Source organism: Prionailurus viverrinus, unplaced genomic scaffold (genome assembly GCF_022837055.1).
Source record: "Prionailurus viverrinus isolate Anna unplaced genomic scaffold, UM_Priviv_1.0 scaffold_35, whole genome shotgun sequence".
Taxonomy (NCBI): Eukaryota; Metazoa; Chordata; class Mammalia; order Carnivora; family Felidae; genus Prionailurus; species Prionailurus viverrinus.
Genome location: NW_025927605.1, coordinates 794,938 through 816,952, shown reverse-complemented (window position 1 = coordinate 816,952; position 22,015 = coordinate 794,938). Strand labels below are relative to the sequence as shown.

At 44.6% G+C, this 22,015-nt stretch overlaps 1 protein-coding gene and 1 pseudogene across 1 annotated transcript in view; one reads left to right on the top strand and one right to left on the bottom strand.

Moving 5' to 3' along the window:
- EFTUD2 (elongation factor Tu GTP binding domain containing 2) overlaps positions 1 to 22,015 on the bottom strand; it is a 40,223-nt gene that overhangs the window by 3,735 nt on the left and 14,473 nt on the right. The window contains exons 8-20 of the mRNA XM_047845296.1: positions 20,041 to 20,131; positions 19,026 to 19,108; positions 16,018 to 16,184; positions 13,641 to 13,765; positions 10,222 to 10,285; positions 9,546 to 9,636; positions 7,976 to 8,111; positions 6,262 to 6,389; positions 5,025 to 5,218; positions 3,486 to 3,597; positions 2,981 to 3,121; positions 1,463 to 1,564; positions 401 to 483 (exon numbers count right to left, since the gene is read on the bottom strand). Of these exons, the coding sequence (XP_047701252.1) occupies positions 401 to 483; positions 1,463 to 1,564; positions 2,981 to 3,121; positions 3,486 to 3,597; positions 5,025 to 5,218; positions 6,262 to 6,389; positions 7,976 to 8,111; positions 9,546 to 9,636; positions 10,222 to 10,285; positions 13,641 to 13,765; positions 16,018 to 16,184; positions 19,026 to 19,108; positions 20,041 to 20,131 (1,517 nt within the window). The remainder of the gene's footprint in view (positions 1 to 400; positions 484 to 1,462; positions 1,565 to 2,980; positions 3,122 to 3,485; positions 3,598 to 5,024; positions 5,219 to 6,261; positions 6,390 to 7,975; positions 8,112 to 9,545; positions 9,637 to 10,221; positions 10,286 to 13,640; positions 13,766 to 16,017; positions 16,185 to 19,025; positions 19,109 to 20,040; positions 20,132 to 22,015) is intronic.
- Positions 20,761 to 21,342, top strand: LOC125158377 (60S ribosomal protein L22-like; annotated as a pseudogene).

The window sequence follows — 22,015 nt, the reverse complement described above, 5'->3', positions numbered from 1 at the left end:
ATCTGGCTGGCTCTGTCAGTGGAGTGTGTAGCTCTTGATCTTAGGGTTGTGAGTTCGAGCCCCATGTTGGGTGCAGAGATTACTTAAAAAGAAAATTTTAAAAATTCCCACAACAACAGAACTGTTGCCAGGGCAAAACTGTACGATGATCATATTATATGGAGAAAAGTGGCAGTTGGGACACTCATCCTTGGGGAACCTAGAGCAAAGAATTCCACAGCATCATGTCTACAGGCCTAAGGCATGAGAGTGCTAGGTTAAAACTCAAGCATCCTAAGCCCCCATTCTGAGACCTAGGGAGTCTCTATTTCCACAGTACTTGTGACTGGGGTGGAGTTGAGGAGGAAGGAAGAGAAAGTGTCCCCTGTCAGTCCCAGGGTCACTCTGACACCCAGCTCACTTCTTATTAGGCGTTTCAGCAAAGCACTTGAGGGAAGACGTCTCCACCACCGTCTCACAAAACGTGACAACGGGATCAGCCACCTGGGAAACAGAATAAATTGTTAGGCAAGATCTAATTTTGTTGGAAGGACAACATTCTTCCAAAGGGAATTCTGAGGTTCCCTTGGCACTACCTTTGTGACAAACCCCTGTCTTAATCAGCATCAGCAATGAGTACAATAGCAGGTGAGAAGTCCTTACCAGCACTAAGGAGACTGAGAAAACTTCGTGGAGTGTGGAGTTTCTGTTCCTGAGCCAAGAGTACGTGGGAGTCAAACCTGGGCCTAAAGTATCATCCCCCAAGGACACTTTCAAGGTCTGTTCAGCCGTCCCACAACCACTCACTTAGCACCTCCCGTGGCTCTGTCACAGCTGACACTAGGGACTGACTGGTGGGATCCCCTTCCACTCTCAACACCTGGCTCTGAGTAGCAGAGCTCCTCCCTGAAGCTCCCACGTGGCCAGCCACCAGGGAACTCAGTATCTTCTAGACCACCAGTCCTGGGCACCTCAGGAGGAGGATCTAAGAGGGGTACTTGAGGGCGCTCTCTCCCACCACCACAGGAACTGGGAGAAAACGGGTACCATCTAGGAGACTGGGGCCATGCAATGGGCACTTTAATCAAGGGGCCATGTCACCATCTAACGACAAATCCAGGAGAACCAGTTCTCACTCTCTCCCTGAAACCCTCCGCTGAGCCCTAATCACCAAAGATGGGTTAACTGTATAACTGTTTCCTTAACAAAAGACCAAGAATCACTTTGGCTTGGGAGCCTGGACTTTAAACTATGACACAGAGAATAACCCTGCAGAAAGGGGCAAACCAGATCTCAAATACCTTCCCAGATAGGGAGCAATAGGTCATGCTTTTCCCTAACATGTCTCCTCCCCAATAGGGCCCCCCCTCTTCCCTCAGGCCTTCCAGGGGAATCAAGGGTTTGGTTGCTTATAAAATCAGTCTGGAGCCATGAGTCAAGCTCCTGGCCAGGCGGGTACTGAAGAAAAAGGATGCTGATTTACCTTGATGTCGATCTCTGAGTACATCTTCCGTAAATCGTGCATCACACAGTCGAGGTATAGCTCCCCAGTACCTAGAATCACGTGCTCCCCAGACTCTTCCACCTGAAACATAACAGGCCTGGTGGTCATAGCCTGGACCTCTTATACCAGCAACAGCAGCTAGAAACAGAATCAATGCTAGAGCCCAGGAGGAGGTGCCCAAACCCACTATCAGAATCAGCCACTCCTCAGCATCAGTTCCAGCCTCTTCAAGGAGGATCAGTGGGGAAGTGACCAACGGGTAAATCCTCAGGACATCTGGACCATTCAGCATGGTGCTGCTGGGCATTAGGTCACCGATTTAATTTCCAGCATTACCGTTTAGGGAAAACCCTGCCCTAAGTCTTTGGACATAAGCTGACCCTTTAGCCCTGGCCAGCTACTCAGAAAAGTATGCTAGCAGGCTCAAGAATGTAGAAGGATCAGAATGATCACTTTTCCTTCTATATTTTCTGGAAAATCAATTCATAATATATATATATATATATATTTTTTTTTAAGAAAGAAAAAAAATTATTTCCTCACAAAATGTATAACTGTGATTGTCATTAATCCTGGTCCCTAATATTTCTTTTTTTTCAATATTTACTTATTTTATTTTTTATTTCTTTTTCTTTTTTTAATAATTATTTTATTTTTATTTAATTTTATTTTTTATTTTTTTAAATTTACATCTAATTTGGTGCAACAATGATTTCAGGAGTAGATTCCTTAGTGCCCCTTACCCATTTAGCCCATCCTGCCTCCCCCCACGCCGTAACCCTGTTTGTTCTCTATATTTATGAGTCTCTTCTGTTTTTATATAATTTTTGTTTCCCTTCCCTTATGTTCATCTGTTTTGTCTCTTAAAGTCCTCATGTGAGTGAAGTCATATATTTGTCTTTCTCCAACTAATTTCACTTCACATAATACCCTCCAGTTCCATCCACGTAGTTGCAAATGGCAAGATTTCATTCTTTTTGATTGCCGAGTAATACTCCATTGTATATATATATCCACATCTTCTTTATCCATTCACCCGTCGATGGACACTTGGGCTCTTTCCATACTTTGGCTATTGTTGATAGTGCTGCTATAAACATGAGGGTGCATGTGCCCCTTCGAAACAGCATACCTGTGTCCCTTGGGTAAATACCTAGTAGTGCAATTGCTGGGTCGTAGGGTAGTTCTAGTTTTAGTTTTTTGAGGAACCTCCATACTGTTTTCCAGAGTGGCTGCACCAGCTTGCATTCCCATCAAAGTATACTTTCTAAGACACATCTCTTTCTCATCTAAAGATACTGTGGAATATGAATACATGCATGTGCACTCGCAGCACCCCCCCCCCAACGTGTCTTGTTTTCAAATGACAGTAACAGACAGGGAATACTTGCTTTTGACATAGGCTGCTGGAAGCACATCAGAGACAGCTGGTGGACGTGAAGCAGTGGGCGGCACAGACCTGTCACCGGGGGCAGCTATTGCAGACCTTGAACATACCTTGGTGGTGAGGGATGGATAGCTCTTGTTGACCTTGCGCAGACCGTCCAGCATCTTGGGTAGCTCTGAGGGGTTGACTGGTTCCACAGCAATCTTGATAACGGATGTGGTGTTGAACTTCAAGGGGCGGAAAATCTGAGCCTGAGATTCAAAGTGCAGAGGAGTGAGGGCACGTGGCCTGAGTAGGCACCAAAGGTACAGAGGTCAGAGAGGAGGAGACCATTCCCCAACCAGGAGCCAAAGTGCTGCTGGGAGGCAGCCTGAAGGGCCATTTATTCCCATGTAATTTGGCAGAACAAACAGCAGGGAAAAGATAAAGCAACTGCTCCTAACTCCTAGCAACTGAGTGGAGTACAGGGAGAATCGAGCTGGGTCCGATCTAGAAGCTTCAGCCTGTGCTCAGGCCCAGAACCAGGAAGCGGCAGTGACTCCGGGTTAGTACCCTGTGAGTTCCCACGGGACCCTCTAGCTTAAACTAATCCAGTTGCCTTTTCAGAAACTCTACCTCCTCATTGCCTCGGGGTTCAGTTATGGTTGCTGTCTTCACAATTGGTTGATCAACACCTTCGATCAGAACCCAGTTGCCAGCAGGAACACGGTTCACCTCAATGTGGTACCTGGGGCAACAGATGAGTGAAATAAGGAGGGGTGCCAGGCACTGAGCCAGGAGCAGGGGTGAACCAAACATACATTCCATTAGCGGAGGGGTACAACAACCAACCATGTAACCTCACATATATGTACAACTGACCCAGGAACAATGGGGCCCCAACGCCCCACGTAGTTGAAACTCCACATATATGTTCTGACTCCCCCCAAAACTTTTTTTTAAATCTTTTAAAAAAAAAAAAAAATTTTTTTTAACGTTTATTTATTTTTGAGACAGAGAGGGACAGAGCACGAACGGGGGAGGGTCAGAGAGAGAGGGAGACACAGAATCTGAAACAGGCTCCAGGCTCCGAGCCGTCAGCACAGAGCCCGACACGGGGCTCGAACTCACGGACCGTGAGATCATGACCCGAGCTGAAGTTGGACGCTCAACCGAGTGAGCCACCCAGGCACCCCATCCCCCCAAAACTTAACTGCTAAAAACCTACTGTTGGCTGGGGGCCTTACCGATAACATAAACACTCAATTAACACGTTTCGTATGTGCATTCTATATGTGTATTCTACACTGTACTTTTATCAAAAATAAGCTAAAGAAAAGAAAATGTTAAAGTCATAAAGAAAAGAAAATACATTTGCAGGACGATAGTGTATTTACTGGAAAAAAAAAAACCCACATTAAAGTGGACTCGTGTAGTTTAAACCTGTGTTGTTCCAGGGTCAACTGGAATTACAAACTGGTTAGCAATGGAAGAAAGCTCATGGTATTTTAGGAGGACAAAAGAGGAAAACCTAATTTCAGGTGGATACTACTGGTAAGCAAGGCCCTGCCCAAGGGGTAGAATGTAAGGAGATGCCAAAAGCACCACAGAAGATACTGCAACTCTCCTAGGCCATCAGTCCTCTGCCTTCTAGGGAATGGGTGGATTTGGAGAGGGAAAGGGGGCCATCGGCAAGGTACAGCAGGCACGTCAGAACAGGACTGCCTTGACTCTGCTTGCTAGCTAAGAAGCCGAACTTATGAATTCACAAGCAGCCCAGAGGCCCAAGGTAAGTCTGATGCTGCAGATAAGGAACCTATAAGGGATATAGCAAAATCTTCTATCTTGGTCAAAGAACAGTCCGTGGAGGTTGGGAGACAATTTCTTTTGGGAAGAAACATAAAGGTTGTGACTCAGAAACACAGAAGAGGAAGAGAGGATTAAAAAGAGTAAAAATAGAAAACTTACAAAAGTTTATATAAGCCATTCAAAACTCAAAGCAAGGCTCTTGGCATTATCCCAACAGTAGCTGCCTTTTGGCCCTAGCAACTCTGGGTAGTAAGAAATAGAAGTCAACAGATGTGAGGGAGGGTCAGCTGATGCCCTATTGAAGTGGCCCATGCAGCTGCTGTGACAAGGCCAAGGCATGCCTCTATAGGCTACTATTGGCGGTACCTGGCCACAGAGATCCAAAGACGACCCACGGTGCATATCTGGGAGTCTTCCTCATCCTCCAGGGTGTAGTTCTCCCCCAGCACCTTCACGGGCTGCCCAGCATGGATGGTGCCACTCAGCACCCGGCCAAAGGCATGAAACTGAACTCCATCATCCGTGCTGTACATCTTGGTGGTGTGGCACATCAGGGGACCCTGGAGGTGGGGACAGAGTGCAGGCTCAACCACACATATTCCCAGGGTAAATACCCTTGTCTCTACCTCCTTGGACAGCGATGACATGGCTCTGCGAGGAGGCTGCCCAGACCTAGAGGAAGATGTGTCAATCTCCTGGGAAAATTCCAAACCATGCCCTACCCCCTGATTAGTTAGCAGATGTCATAGGCAGAGCAAAGCAAAAAAAACTTTCTCTTTTCTCTAGGAGGATGAGGGCAATGGCGAAGAAAAGCAGGTTTAGGATGGCAGATTGCCACTGTTAACTTGCAAGATTACAAGACTTGCTTGCCCCAAATTCCCTCCGAAGATGTAACACAATTCTCAGTTGGTCGTTCATGCTGAGAAATTAGACTAAGAACAGCTGGGAAAAAAATTTTTTTTCAATTAATAAATTAATTATTTTTAAAGTAAGCTGTGTAGGTCCAATGTGGAGCCTGAACTCATGACCTGGAGATCAACAGTCATATACTCTACTGACTGAGTTGGCCAGGCATCCCTGGGAAAGACTTTTTTTAAGTACATTTAAAAAAAAAATTATTTATTTTTGAGAGAGAGAGAGAGAGAATCCGAAGCAGGCTCTGGGGCTCAAACCCACAAACCATGAGATCATGACCTGAGCCAAAGTGGGACGCTTAGCCAACTGAGCCACCCAGGTGCCCCTGGTAAGGACTTTTTTAAAGCCCAAAGCTGACAAAGTTAGCTACCATTTGTTGAATGTTTACTGTCTATCAGGCACCATGCTAAACACAACTGTAAAACTTTCTTACTCTTATTTAATTTTTTAACAGTCATATACATACTACTATCCTCATTTTATCCACCAAGACTCTTAGAAAGGTAGAATAATTTTCCCAAAATCATAACACTAGAAGTGGTAACCCTGGGTCTTGAATTCAGGCCTGTCTGACTTTGCTAACGGGGAGTGGCAAGCAAGGATGGAAAGAAGGCATCATTCCTATGACCAAAAAACAGTATCTCCAACAGAAGGAGGAAAAAAACCAGAAATGGGGGTTTTCCCTTACGTCAGGATCACAGTCGCTCATGGCCTCGCCGAGATCAGAATCCACACCGCCAGTGTAGGTGTGCTCAATCTTGGGCTTGGCGCCCACCTTTGGAGAGGGGATATGCTGCACACACATGTCCACAAAGCCTGTGGAGGGAGAAGACAAAGCCATTACTCTACACTCACAGGGGGAAGTGACGGTGAGTTATGGATCCACTGGTGATGGCCAGAAAGCTAAAAGTGCAGGGACTCATTTTCAGCTCTTAAGCTAGGGCACCGTGAGCCCAGCGGGAAGTACCACCTGGTTTCCTGGGAGCATGCTCTAAGAGCAAGAAGCAGGGCTCAATGGTTCCTTGAACTCAGGTGACAAAAATTTTCAAGTGTCTGTTATCAATCCATGATCTTTCATTGAATATAAGCACTTACTGAGCACTTACAATAAGTACCCCAGCTCTTCAGATCTACTCAGAACAATCCGAGTTGACTCTCTCTTTGGGAAATACTGCATATGTTTCTGTTCAATACATCATCCTGTTTTCTTTTCTTTTTTTTTTTTAACGTTTATTTATTTTTCAGAGAGAGAGAGCAAGCGAGCAGAGGAGAGGCAGACAGAAAGGGAGACACAGACTCTGACGCAGGCTCCAGGTTCTGAGCTTTCAGCACAGAGCACAGTGAAGGGCTGGAACCCATGAACCGTGAGATCATGACCTGCACCCAAGTCAGACGCTTAACCGACTGAGCCACCCAGGCGCCCCATCATCCTGTTTTTCTAACAGCCAACAGGCCATGAAAGAGAAAACCTCCATTAGCACCTTGGGGAAAGCAGATCTGTTTTCAGTTGGTATCTCCTACGTCAGATGGATGGCCAGCTGAGAATGAACTACTAGAATCATGCACCTGAGACTGCTGGGGCGCCTGAGTGGCTCAGTTGGTTAAGTATCCGACTTCCACTCAGGTCATGGTCTCATGGCTCGTGAATTCAAGCCCCATGTCGGGTTCTGTGCTGACAGCTCAGAGCCTGGAGCCTGCTTCAGATTCTGTGTCCCCCTCTCTCTCTGCCCGCCCCCTGCTCAAGCTCTACTGTCTCTGTCTCTCTCTCAAGAATAAATAAACATTAAAAAAATTAAAAAAAAAAAGAGAGAATCAAGAGATTGCTGAGGGGACCCTTAGTCATTACCTTTACTACCTCCCTTATTTTACAGATGAGAAATTCGAGTCACAGAAGAATCAGGTGGCTGACCCAGGTCTCACCACATGGAAGGGCCAGGGCCACAATAGGAACAAGATTCAGGTCTTTCTCAATAGGTCTAGGGCTCATTCTACTATATCGCCTGCCTTCTGTGCCACTTAAATAGAGGAGACAGGAGCTTAGGAGAAAAGAAATCTGAGCCTGCTGCTTTTCCCAGTATTTCCCATCGCTTATGAGTCTATTTACATCACTTATGAGTCTCGTAAAAATACTAGAACCTTGGAATCTGTTTCAACATCTCCTTTATTTGCACGCTCCTCCTGGTAGGGAAATATAATTGCTTTTGTTTCCCAAGATAGAGTTCTTGGTACCATCCACCAAAGGAAACAGCTAGGAGAAAAATGCAGGTGCTGTACATCCGGCTTGCAGTTTATTTAAAAAAGCCTCACATCTCTGCACATCACTGGAGTGAGGAAAAGGTCCCCCCGATACGTGTGGCAGAACATGACAGTGATGGGAAGGGGGCCATGAGCTCTTTTGTTACCTGTGAATTCACCAAAGAATTTTTTGCAGACCAGCCTGAGCAGGGGGCGGATATTCAGCTTAAGCTCTTCTTTGGTCAGATGAATGCCAAGCTCATCCAGGGTCCTGGGGAGGCTGGTGTCCACGTCACCCACAACCTGTGTTGGTACCAAATACCATGTCAGCTGTAAAGATGGCCCCAGCATGCTGCCTGCTATAGAGGGCAAGGGAAGGCCAAAGGGCAATTTGAAGGGTCACTGTGCCAAGTTCTCTTCTACAGGAAGAGCTCTTGGCAAGGACAGCCATTTGGTTTGAGAGAAATCTTTGATATCTACTCTTCAAACCAATCCTGGGGGGAAAAAAGGGGTTGGTTAAATAAACCTGGCCCTCTCTGATGACCTTCAGTGCTGCCCCCTGGTGTCTGAAAAGCAGCATCTCACCCCACTCAGGAAATCCCTTACTCTTCCCTATTTAGAGACTTCTCAGATTTAGAGGATCACTGCACTGGAAGGAACCAAAAAAGGTCACCTAGCAGTCCATCTGCTGGTAGGGCAAGGCCAAGCTAAATCATTCTCAGCAGACTCAAGGTCTCTAATGAGACAGACTCTATAAATTTCTTTTATTAATCCATTCCAGTCTGACACAAGATACTAAGTATTTTTCAGCACTAATAAATTTTAATCATGTTATTTTGTCTTGTTGCTATGTTTTACTCTTTTGTCAGCTGGTATGGCCACACACGTTTTGTGTATATGTGTGTGTTAACTGTGCATAGTGCTTATTAAACACTTGAATATTTTATAACTGTCTTGGGAAAAAGGTCTACGAAAACTCCCATACAGTGGTACCCCTTTACTTCTGCCTTTTAGGTAGCACAAATTCATGCAAACTCAATGTTATACTCTTTTCTTTGGAGAATCCTGCATGTCTAACTGCGTCCTTACCACTGTCTTTTTTTTTTTTCAAAGTAAGTTATATGTCCAATATGGGGCTTGAACTCACGACCTGGAGATCGAGAGTTGCATGCTCTGCTGACTGAGCCAGCCAGGCACCCCGTGATGCATCCTTTCCGATTTGACAAACATCACATATATATAGGCCCAGAAAAATCTTAAAAAGCAAGCTAATACAGTCATTCTTTTAATAGCTACAAAATACTTGAGAGGTACCATAATTCATTTAATCAGATTCTCACTGATACACATTTAACTTATTTCCAGTTTGTTTCCCCTCTTATAAAATGTGTACACACACACACACACACACACACACACACACACACACACACTATACATAAACCAATTATATCTGTAAATCAAATCCCTACAACTGCAATTATTAGTTCTCAAGTATCAAATCTTTATACAAAATTTCTCCATTGCCTTTTCTTTCTTATCTTCCCCTCTTCACTCTGAAGGGCACTTCAGAGGCACTTAGAGGACCATAGATCTAGAAGACTGGTGAGCAACTATCCTCATGCTTAGTAAAACAAAACTGAGCAGGTTTAGGGGCAGGGGGAAGTCTGAGTTCACCAACTTTTGCACTCTGTGTTTAGAAGGGCAGGCCTGAACCAGGCAGCCTGACATTCTCACCTGAGCAAGGATCTTATACAGAGGCTCCAAGATAAACTCCACAAAGCTCCTCTGGGAGCTGCTGGTTGGGGCCTTTTTTGTGAATTTTCGTCTATTAAGAGGAAAAAAAAAAAAAAAGAGTTATGGGTGGCCCAGCAGGGAGAAGGTTGTGTCACTGACCCCAAGGGTGAATTTCCTAAGTTCTGAATCTGAGCAGGGTGAAGGGGAAGGAATGTGTATGTGATCATAACATTTCCAAAGAGAGATTCCCAAGAGAGCATATGGTTATGACTCTCGTGCATGCCTGAGCTGAGCTGTGAAGACCTCAAGAGAAATAGGCTCATCCTGTTAAGAGCTCATGAAGCCAAACCACTTAGAGGAGGATTATTCATGTTTAATAAAAAAGTAGGCTTTGGGGCACCTAGGTGGCTTAGTTGGTTGAGCGTCCAACTTTAGCTCAGGTCATGATCTCGTGGTTTTTGAGTTTGAGTCCCACATCAGGCTCACTGCTGTCAGCCTGTCAGCACAGAGCCCACTCCAGATCCTCTGTCCCCCCTCTCTCTGCCCCTCCCCTGCTTGCACTACCCCCCTACCCCTTCCCAAAAGGTAGGTTTTAATCTTAGGAACTCTTTCTCTGTCCTCACTTCCTGGAAAAATGCACGCCCCCTCTAGAGAGTCACTTCCCCACTCTACTTACGTTTTGGGGTTGAAGTAGATGTCACCCCAGAGTCTTTTAGCAAATTCCTGGTAGTTAATGTCACCTGTAAGAGAAGCCATATGATTATAATCTACCTAACAAAGTATTGTTTGAAAGTCTGCATACGTGGTTCCAGATGCGTAAGTGGTTTATAGCTGAGGAATTCTAGCACGTTCCTTCCCAAGGTCTGGACATTTCCTTGTACCCAGGCAGGCAGACAAGGATACTGAGGCATAGACAAGGACAGGACTGGCCCAAATTAGACATGGCTATGGTGGAGCCAAAATGAGTACCCAGGCAGCTCTATGTCTAGGAAGCAAAGAACTGAGATATGGTTTATATGCTTTCCTTCAATAAAGTAGGCCCAACCACCCACATGCTATGCTCTATCTGCACCTAAACACTGTTCCTTCCAGAAGTGGGGCTTAATGGCTCCTTCACTCTTCCCTGATCCACATAAGCTCTCTGCTGCCAGTGTGGGCAGTCTCCCAGCTGCAATGCCACGCTAAAGCTCAAACTAGCCCCAAGCCTCTGGAAGGCAGACATCTAGCCCTCTGGAGAGAAAACTCCAAAGCCTACCTTTGTCTCATCTTTTACCAATTAATATTTTTGGTTTGACTGTAACTCTTAATCCTGGTCAGGCTGAGCCAACAGTGGCTTTTAGAATTCAAGATCGTCTCAATCAAGAGCTCCTGTTAGTCAATTTGGTCACATCACCAACTGTGTCATGAGTATTTCTATCTAGATGATTTCACTCAAGATGCCATAAAGGATATTCATCACTTTTCCCCTAAAGCCACGCTCCCCTTCAGACCATTCCCCCTTTTATTGAGGCTACCTTGGCATTTCATCCAGGTTCAAAATCTTTTTCTTCCCCACGTTGCTAATTACCAAATTCTTCCCTTCTTTCCCACATTAGTTAGTGACTCTCTCTCCTTTGAACCACTGTGTCTTTTACACGCCTCTATTACTGCACCTTATAGTACAGCATACTCACTGGACTTAGTTGCTTGAGTGCTCACAAGAACTAGGCCTAGCATGCTGGAAGTTTAATAAACGCTCAGTGGAAGAAAGGGTGAACTTCTCTCTGGTTCTTCTCCTCCTTTTCAATCTCACTAATAACAGGAACCCAATATTCACGATCCTGTATCTGAATACTGGTGAAAATGTCTAACCGGGTGTTCGTTCCTGTACCCACCCTTCTTCCTGGCCTATCTTCTATCAGCTTTGCACGTGTCAGCCTACCCCAATCTTTAACAGCTCCCAACTGCTCACAGGATAAAGTCAAAATTCCTTAACCTGGCATTCCAAGCCTTCCTCAATGTGGTCCCAACCCAGCTTGCCCACAGCTTTACTTCAACTCTCCCCTTTGGTGAAACAGTTCACCATTATTAAATAGGCCATGGGTCCAAACCACCCACCTCTGTGCCTCCTCTTTCAATGCTGCAAATCTAGAACTCCCAGCTCTCTACTCTCCACCTGCCCATGAAGCCCCATCTCCTCCTGCCCAAACTGATGCCATACACTGTTGTTCAACACTCTGTAGGTTTCCGTCTACCCCTTGGACAGAGTTCTTAGAAGTCAGAGATTGTTCCCCATGCGTTGCCAGATTCTTAGTTAAGAGGACATGACATCAACTGTGGAAGTACGGTGTGATGGAAAAAACATCAAGTAGATTCTAGTCCCAAGCCCACCAGTAGGTTCTGTAACCCTGGGCATAGTTTTCCCATATATGGAATGAAGGGGAAGGACTCAATGATCTCTGATATTCCTTTCAGAGCTGACTTTCTAGAAGTCCCAAACATGACTTTTCTCCCCTCCCCTCCTTTGTAAAAATATAAGTATATAGAAAGAATGCAAATAGGGGAGAGGGGCAGAGGGAGAAAGAGAGAGAATCCTAAGCAGTCTCCATGCTCAGTGCAGAACCCAATGCAGGGCTTGATCCCATGACCCTGGGATCATGACCTGAGTCAGATGCTCAACCAACTGAGCTACCCAAGTGCTCCCATACACGGCTTTTCAGGAGGATGATATTGGAACCCAGAGCTGGCTCCTTTGTAAACTAACAGTGGGTTCCTAGGATGGGCAATACTTTCTCCTGAGGCTCAGGGCCATTTTCAATCAGAAACGAAATCATTAATACATTGTAATTACAGAAATGGTCTTGGATTTTGCTTCACATGCTGATGTAAAGAATATTCAGAGACCTGGAAACCAGAACCCTACTCAGATAAGTTTTATTTATTATCCATCTACTTTCCCTTTTCAAAAGAGCCATCTAGAAACAACTAAATGTATACCTAACGATAAGAAAGTAGTTAAGTTATAGCACATCTATACAGGGGAGTAACTGGCAGTGACAGAAAATAATTCATAGAAATGAATTTTAATAAAATAATTTGGCCAATTCCTGTGATCCGATGCTGAGTGAAAATTTATCTGTGTTATGTTTTATATATTACACATGTCCCTCTATAAAATGTGATCTCATTTATGCAGAACACTAAACACAGAAAGAACTATAAAATGTTTGCATGGTTATGGTAATGAGGTTATGGGTGAGTTTTGCTTTCTTGATGAGATTTTACTGTATCGTCCACATTTCTACAATGAGGATGCAGTGGATAAGTACATATTAAAAAAACAAACAAACAAGTTGCATTTGCCCATTTCTTTCACAAGAGCAAAGACGAGGTTGAAGGACCACTGAGTGGTGAGAACAGAAACACTGGAGCTCCAGTGCCTGTCAGCTGTGAGACCTCTCACCGGGCCTCTCCGCAGTCCTCAAAACAGGGTGAATTATGACCTCCTTGAAAGGACAGTGTTGGACACTCAGGACATGGTTGTTACCGGAATCTGAGGGAATCGGGAGGCACAGAGGTAAAGAGCACAGGAGTCTCCTGGAGTTGGGAAGCCGGCCCCAGAGCTCTGTGCCAAGGCTCCGGGACCTGTAAAATCATTCAGCTGGGTATCCCGGCGGACTGCAAATCCAACTTGAGCTCTCGAGTAGGCCTACAAAATGTCCATGTGCCTACAGATGGCTGGAGAGACAGCTAGAAGAAGCACCACTAGTGACAGACATTCCATCCCTGAGGAAGAGGTCTGAAAGGGCTTTGCGGCCATGGAGAATTACTCTCGGAAAATATCTGTCTCACGCTAACAAAGATTCTTATTCCTAAAATGAGCTCCCTTTTCACCCATTTCTTCCACAGTCACCTTTACTCTTCTATTCTTTAGAAGCCACTTGGCCCAAAGAAAGGGTCTAGGGGCCAAAAAGAGACCGAAACGTGACAATAATAGTTGATAAAATGCTCCCCCAAACAGGGGACCCTGGCATGAAGCCAATTCTAAATTCTTCAGCAGGAAAGGCACCCGTGACTCTGGGGAAGCTGGGAGACAGCCCGCCAGCCAGAGCTTACCGAAGGTGTCAGCATAGATCTTGGCAAAGGAGCCGAGTGTGAAGCAGATGCTGTACTGGGAGCTGGAGAAGCAGACGTTGCCCAGGAGTGGGGAAAGGATCAGGTTCTCATCGGTGGAGTACATGCTGAAACAGAGACAGTCATGAGTGCACAGCCGGGCTGTGCAGCAACACCAACATAATGCCAAGGGTGAAGGGCGGGGACTCTGTGTCATCACCCCTCTCCAGCCCTTGTTCTCAGAAGGGGCTTGCATAACACACTCAAGCGCTGCCAGCGGCCTGGCCCAAGAAAGTGACATGATGGAGTTGTCCCCTAACTCCCAGTAACAAGCTGACTTCCCAGTGCTGGGAACTTCATGCATGATCCTGGAGAAGTTAACTGCACCAGACAGACAAGGGGAAACTTGGAGGTCAGAGACAAAGCTCTTGAAACACAGGAAAGGAATCTGATGTGAAAGTGGAGTACCTTTTTGAGAAATCTCAATTTCACAAACACAAACAGACATAAATATCAGAGGTGAATAAAAAACAAAAGAAAAAAGAAGGGCAACTTTGCTCCCCACTCTCACTGCCCAGTTCCTCTTTATTTTATTAGGCGTTGTTATACAAATCCACATGGGAACTTTATCTTAAAGGCCACGCAGAAGCCACAGCATCCCAAGTTCACTAAAGTTTCAAAGAAAACCAGCTGTATACAGGAATTCAATCCACAACCCTAGCCTCACTGACAGATTGTTTTATGTAATTTCTTAATTTAGAAGTGAAAGTATTGGCTTCTAAAGAGCAGTTTCCTACCTTATTCCACCATATCCCAAGTTATGTTCCCCAGAGGCAACTGCTTTCAACTCTGTTAAAGCTGCTTTCAGAGCAATGGTCCTCATATTTCTAAATAATATGCTCACGTTGCTGTTTCTTGTTTAGAGGCTGAGATCAGACTTCTTATTTTGGTGATCAGGATTTAGTCCCATCCTCTATCTTAAGGTAATAAATAAGTTTATCATTTCATCTTTGAGGTTCCTAATATTATGTTGGTCTCCAGTCATTCTCGGCCCTTCTGGAGCCAGGGAGAAGAGATCACTGTTGAGAATTAGTACTACATACGGGGGAGGCTCCTGAAGGTAAATCTGTCTCTGGCCACGGAGGTACCATCCCCAGTCCTTAACTGGAGAGGTGTTCTTTCAATAGGACAGCCTCATCCTGGGCCCTTCGAGGGGCCACAATAAGTCATCCAGTCCTTCTGTCAGCCCGCAGATAAGACTGTCTTTATGATATATTTAACCTATTCTTCAAAGTCACCTTGATACTGTATTGTGAGGTCTCCCAGCCATCGCTCATACTTATTAATATAAGCCTGAAATCCATCTTGCTGAAAAGCAACTATGTCCACAAAAACAACAGCCAATAGTTCCTTCACTTACTGAATCTGTGTTAATAACAGCAACTAACCATTCATGGGGCAGGTACTGCATGCTAAGCACTATGCTAAGTGGGTTACATCAAATATCTACCTGATTTCTTTAAAAAAAAAAAAAAAATTTTTTTTAACGTTTATTTTTGAGAGACAGAGCACGAGCGAGGGCGGGGCAGAAAGAGAGAAACAGAGAAGGGGCGCGAGAGCACATGCGTTCATGCTGAGCTGTCAGCACAGAGCCCGATGTGGGGCTCAAACCCACAAACTGTGAGACCATGACCTGAGCCGAAGTTGGATGCTCAACCAACTGAGCCACCAGGTGCTCCAAATATCTGATTTCTTATCACATCCCATTAGGTAAGCGTTATTATCATCATTCCTTTTTTACAGAGGCAGAACCTGAGGCTCTACAAGCATCACTTGCCCAGGTTCACACACTTGGTATGGGGTGAAGGTGAGACCAAGTTGAGAGTCCCAGGTATTGAACACAACACAGAAGTGAAGGTGGGTCTTAGGCTGTACAGCCAGCGAAGGCACAGGGTCAATGAGGCCGAGGTTGTGGAGTCAAACCCTATAGAGCCCTGGAATGTGCCCCTAGCCTTGTCCAAAAAGCTCGTTATGTACTCCCAAGAAATCAGGGTTGCCCCCCAGAGGTGTGCAAGGTTAAGATTTGTAAAAAACAGAGTTCCTGAGGACAGGAAATCCACACCTGGGGTCCTATACCTTATTTATTTATTTATTTATTTATTTATTTATTTATTTAAGTTTATTTCTTTTGAAAAAGAGACAGTGCAAGTGGGGGAGGTGCAGAGAGAGGGGGAAACAGAATCCCAAGAAGGCTCTGTGCTGTCAGTGCAGAGCCCGACGTGGGGCTCGAACTCACAATACTGTGAGATCATTACCTGAGCTGAAACCAAGAGTCAGACGCTTAATAGACTGAGCCATCCAGGAGCCCCGGGCCCTATACCTTATTAATCCGTTGACCTCATCTACGATGTGGCGCAGCTTATAATAAGCATCAGTTGGAGGCAGCTTTAGCTCCAGGATCAGCCGGTCAATCTTGTTGATGCACACGGTGACCGCCAGCCTCTCCTGTACTGCGTGCTTGATCAGCCGCTCTGTGTTTAGCATCACCTGAGAGACACAAGACCCAGAAAGTGGTGGTAAGAGCAAAAAGGGTAGAAAAGTCCAGAGCAAAGCCAAACAAGGTACTATCTGAAAATACAAACTGTGAGGAAAAGAGAACCTCGGGAAACTGATTACTGGGTGTAAGCAGAGGGTAAAGAGGGCACCTGGCAGGACTGAGATTCGACTAAACAGCCTGATGATGCTGGGAGCCAGGTTTCTCAGTGTTGGAGAAGGGACAGAAGCAGACTTAGGAAGCAGCTAGGGTACTGAATGGAACTGTGGGCATTAGGATGAAAATACGATTTCTTCTTTTTTTATTATTTATCCCATTTAATATATATGTGTAGAAATAGTTGGGGCACCTTGGTAGCTCAGTCAGTTGAGCGTCTGACTTGATTTCGGCTCAGGTCATGATCTCAGTTTGTAAGATCGAGACCCACATTAAGCTCTGTGCTCACAGCGCAGAGCTTGCCTGGGATTCTCACTCTCCCCCCTCTCTCTGCCCCTTCCCTACTCACGCACATTCTCTTTCTCTCAAAATAAATAAATAAAAACGTAAACAAAAAAATAGTTATAGATGTGTGTATATATTATCTGTGTTCAGTGAAAAGAAGTAACGGACCCCAGGAGCAGTGAACACACCATGGCGTTTGTTTCTATCCCAGTCCCCACTACAAGGGGCCAGAGCTCCTTGAAGAAATAGCTGATTCCAGGACTGGGGCAGGGAAGGCACAAAATGAATCCAGAACGTCTTTTTGTGCCTGAAAGTAAGGAAGTACTTCAAAAAAGATGGGGCATGTCAAAAGAACAAAGGAGCTCTACCTAACCAAATCTGGGATAGAGCATCAAAATATGTAAGGAAAGTAATGGATTATAACCCACTGAATGAAATAAAAATCCACGTATCCATACTGACAATAAATAAGCAAATGGGGGAGAAAGGAAAGCCCTTCCTCAAAATAGAATTCCAACCAAAAAATATAATAGGAGGGGATGCCTGGGTGGCTCAGACAGTTGAGTGTCTGACTTTGGCTCAGGTGATCTCATGGTTCACAAGTTCGAGCCTGGCGTCGGGCTCTGTGCTGACAGCTCAGAGCCTGGAGCCTGCTTCAGATTCTGTGTCTCCCTCTCTCTCTGCCCCTCTTCCTCTTACACTCTCTCTCTCTCTTTCAAAAATAAATATACATTAAAAAAAAGGAATAATAAGAGTTAGAAAATCATCATTTGCAACTACTATGGAAATAAACTAGGAATGATTAATGGAGGATAAAACTTGGGGTGCCTGGCTGGCTCAGTCAGTAGAGCATGTGACTCTTGATCTCGGGATCATGACTTTGAGCCCCACACTGGGCATAGAGCTTACATTAAAAAAAAAAAAAAAAAATTAACAGATGATAAGACTAATAGGCAAAGTTTGAAAAGGAGTAGAATGTATACAGAGCCTCAAGGTATCTCTCCACAAATTATTTATTACCAAGGGGGAAAATAGTAACTTTACACAGGAGAAAACTGGTAAACCCACCTTAACCAAGCAATCAAAGTTAGCATCACCAATAATGGGATAAGGTAACACCATGGGCCTCCTAATGTGATGGACTAAGAACAATACAGCTACATTTGCACTTGGGTCAAAAATAACCTGAATGCGATCAGGAGCAAACATTCAACAAGGCCAAATGGAGAGACATACTACCAAACAAGTATAATTTACACTCTTCAAAAATGCCGTTATAAAAAAACCAAGAAAGGCTATTGAATAGTTCCAATCAAATGATTCCAATTAAGAGACTGAAGAGACATGAGGACTGAATGCTAGGCAGCATCCTTGATCAGAAAAGAAAATTCTATAAGGGACACTACTGGGACAATTAGTGAAATTCTGTAAGGTCTGGAGAAAAAGATCTGTACAACAATATTGTATCAACGTTAAATTCCCTGATTTTGGGAACTGTATTTTGGTCATGTAAGTGAATGTCCTTGTTCTTAGGTAACATGCTGAAATATTGTATTTTGAAATAATTCACGGGGAAAATACACTCATATGTGTGTGTATACATCTACAGAGAAAGAATTACAAAGCAAATGAGGGTGCACTCCTTGTACTGTTCTTCCAACTTTTCAATAAATTTGAAAGTATGTGTATTCCAAAATGAAATCGAATAGAAAGAGGGGGAAGAAAAAAAAAAAAAAAAAAAGCAACTCTGGCTCCCTCTGCTGGCAAAATCACCAATGACAACATGAACAAGGTTAGCCAAATTACCTAATCTCTCAATTTAGAAATATACAAGATGCCTTGAGTCTTTTAATTCAAACTCTATTTTAGAAAAACTCATTGGGGCGCCTGGGTGACTCAGTTGGTTAAGCATCTGACTTCGGCGCAGGTCATGATCTCACAGTTTGTGGGCTCGAGCACCGCACTGGATTCTGTGCTGACAGCTCAGAGCCTGGCGCCTGCTTCAGATCCTGTGTCTCCATCTCTGTCTGCCCTTCCCCAGCTCATGCTCGAGCTCGCTCGCTCTCTCTCAAAAATAAAATAAACATAAAAAAATTAAAAAAAAGAAAAACTCATTAATATTTAAAATCCATTTACACGAATATACTCTCCTCCCTCTTTTAATTACATTTGTCATTTTATTTTGGGTCCTATCATTTTGACCTTCACTGGACAAGGAGTGAAGAACTCATACTGAGAAGTAATTGTGACCTTCATAGGCTGCCTTAATTTCAGAGCAAACGTGAGCCTTAATCCCACAGACTTTCATTGTCTCTGGTTCCCAGCTCACTCAATGCACTAGGCATCGTGTGGGGCAAACCTAACATGGAGGAGGGATCATGAGGCAGACTCACCCCTTCAGCCGCATCGATGAAAAGGACAACTCCATCTGAGATGCGCAAGCCAGCTGTGACCTCATCAGAAAAATTCACATGTCCTGAAAGGCAAATACCCAGTAAGTCACCTGCGTGGTGGCAGGATGACGCAAATTAACTTGTAGGTAGCCTAAGGGAACACTGCAAAGCATGTGAGCCCCCAAACATGCCCTTTCCCTTCTCCCCACAACTCCCTACATCGTATAAAATTCTACCAGGTAGAGTCATGTGCTTGGATTAAACTTTTATACAGGGGGTCCCCAAACACAAAAAGAAGGAAGTGTTTGCCTAGGAGGGCAATAACATCGACATTCACACACCAGCTAGGTCTCATCAGCAGTCAGCAGAGTTCTGGGAGGCACAAGACGATTCAGAGGCTGGAGAAAGGGCAAGAGGGCCTGGTGCATGAGAGATAAGCCAAGGTGCTGCTGGTGGGGGACAGGGACAGGGGCTGAGAGGTATCAGGGCACTGGGCATCCGAGGATGAGAAGAAGGTCAACCTGTCAAAGCTCCAGTTTTTCTACTTAAAACTCTGCCCTGAGTTGGTCCTTTCTATTAGATAAAGACACAGTCTGTCACAGGGCAAGGTATGCTGCTCCTGTGACCTGTATGTCCACCGTCACTTGGTGCACTGACCCCACGGTTTCCTTCAAAAGACTTAGTGTGCCCGAAGCCAGGGCCATGTCTGACTCACCTTCATTATCAAGTGTCTAGCATGGGGCCTGACACAGGCTGGAATGAGTCAATGAATGAGACTCCCTAATATTTAAATATTTTAGAGCAGAGCAAAGAGAGGAGCGAAATAGAAGGCCTGCTGCACAGTGCCTGCTAATTAACTAGTCAGAAGCAAAGGAGACAGTGAAAAAGGAAATTATCTCAACGGAAGGAGAAGTGAAGGAATGTAAACACAAAGATGAAATGCTCTGTTCTATTCTGGAAAGAGAGCACAAAAAACAAGGAGGGCAAGGTTCTCATAGTAAAAGGAATGTCCCACCTGGAGTGTCCATGATATTGAAGAGGTAAGACTTTCCTTTGGTATCTGGCAAGACCACTGTCACTGGAGTGCTTTTGATGCCAACACCTCTCTGAAATCACGAAGAAAGAGTGGTCATCGGGATTTCTTCCTATGCAAGAGGAGTTCCTTCTGCTCCAGGGGCTTGCCAGTTGCTAGTAGTTACGCTGACGTCTCTTCTTGAGTGTTATTTTTATCTAGGCCTCTAATCAGAATGACCCTGAAGATGAGCTATCTTGGTGTTAAACGTCATTTTTGCAGAGGTCTCGTTCAAATACAACAAAAGTAAGAATAGGGGTGCCTGGGTGGCTCAGTCGGCTAAGCACCCAAGTCTTGACCTCAACTCAGGTCACGACGTCACGGTTTGTGTGTTCAAGCCCCATGTGAGGCTCTGCGCTGATGGTGTGAGGCCTGCTTGGGATTCTGTCTCTCCCTCTCTCTGCCCCTCTCCCCTCTCTGTTTTCTGTTTTTCTCTCTCTCTCAAAATAAATAAACTTAAAAAAAAAAAACCAAAAAAAATCCCCACAAAAAACCAAAAGAACAAGTAAAACAGGATTAAATCTTAACAGAGAATCCAGGATCCTACGATCTTAATACGCAGTTAACAAAAAATAACTAAAGCATTATATAAGTGAAACGAAACATCCTGCTGCATTTTAGGGTTTCAAAAAAAATTAGACCCTTTTGGCCCCCGCTGCCACCATGGCACCCATGAAAAACCTTGTGACAAAGGGGCACAAAAAAAAAAAAGTTCTGAAGTCTACCCTTGACTGCACCCACTTTGTAGGAGATGGAATCATGGATGCTGCCAATTTGGAGCAGTTTCCTCAAGAGAATCAAAGAGAATGGCAAAGTCGGGAATGTTGGTGGAGGGGTTGTAACCATTCAAAGGAGCAAGAGCAAGATTACTATCATTTCTGAGGTGCCTTTTTTCCAAAAGGTGTTTGAAATATCTCAGCAAAAAATATCTGAAGAGGGGCACCAGGGTGGCTCAGTCGGCTGGGTGTTGGACTTCGGCTCAGGTCATGGTCTCACAGTTTGTGAGCTGGAGCCCCACGTCAGGCTAGTTGCTGTCGGCACAGAGCCTGCTTCGGATCCTCTGTCTTCCTCTCTCTGCCCCTCCCCAGCTTGCGCTCTCGCTCTCTCTCAAACGTAAATATTAAAAAATTTTTTTTTTAATTTGAAGAAGAATAATCTGTGTGATTGTATGTAGTTACTCGCAACAAAGAGAGTTATGAATTGTGTTACTTCTGGATTAACCACAATGAAGAAGAGAAAGATTAAAATGCATTTATCTGGAATATTTTTTTTAAATTTTTAAATATTCATTCATTCATTCATTCATTTATTTATTTATTTATTTAAATGTTTTTATTTATTTTTGAGACGGAGAGAGACAGAGCATGAGCAGGGGAGGGGCAGAGAGAGAGGGAGACGTAGAATCGGAAGCAGGCTCCAGGCTCTGAGCTGCCAGCACAGAGCCCGACGCGGGGCTCGAACTCACACACCGCGAGATCATGACCTGAGCTGAAGTCGGACGCTCAACCGACTGAGCCACCCAGGCGTCCCTAATATTTATTTTTGAGAGAGACTGTGTGAGCTGGCGAGGGGCAGAGAGGGAGGGAGACACAGAATCTGAAGCAGGCTCTAGGCTCCGAGCTGTCAGCACAGAGCCTGACGTGGGGCTCAAACTTGCAAACCGTGAGACCATGATATGAGCCAAAGTCGGACGCTCAACCGACTGAGCCACCCAGGCACCCCTATCTGGAATATTTTGTATGAGTTCTTGAATAAAACTTGGGAACCAAAAGTTATAAAAAGAAGTAAGTATTAAAAACACTCTAGTCATACATGTTAAAAAACAAAAGCTAACATCTGTTAATTACTTATCATAAGCTTGCACTGTTCAAAGTTCCTTTAGTAAATAAACCGTACTTACGAACTTGAGCTCTCAATG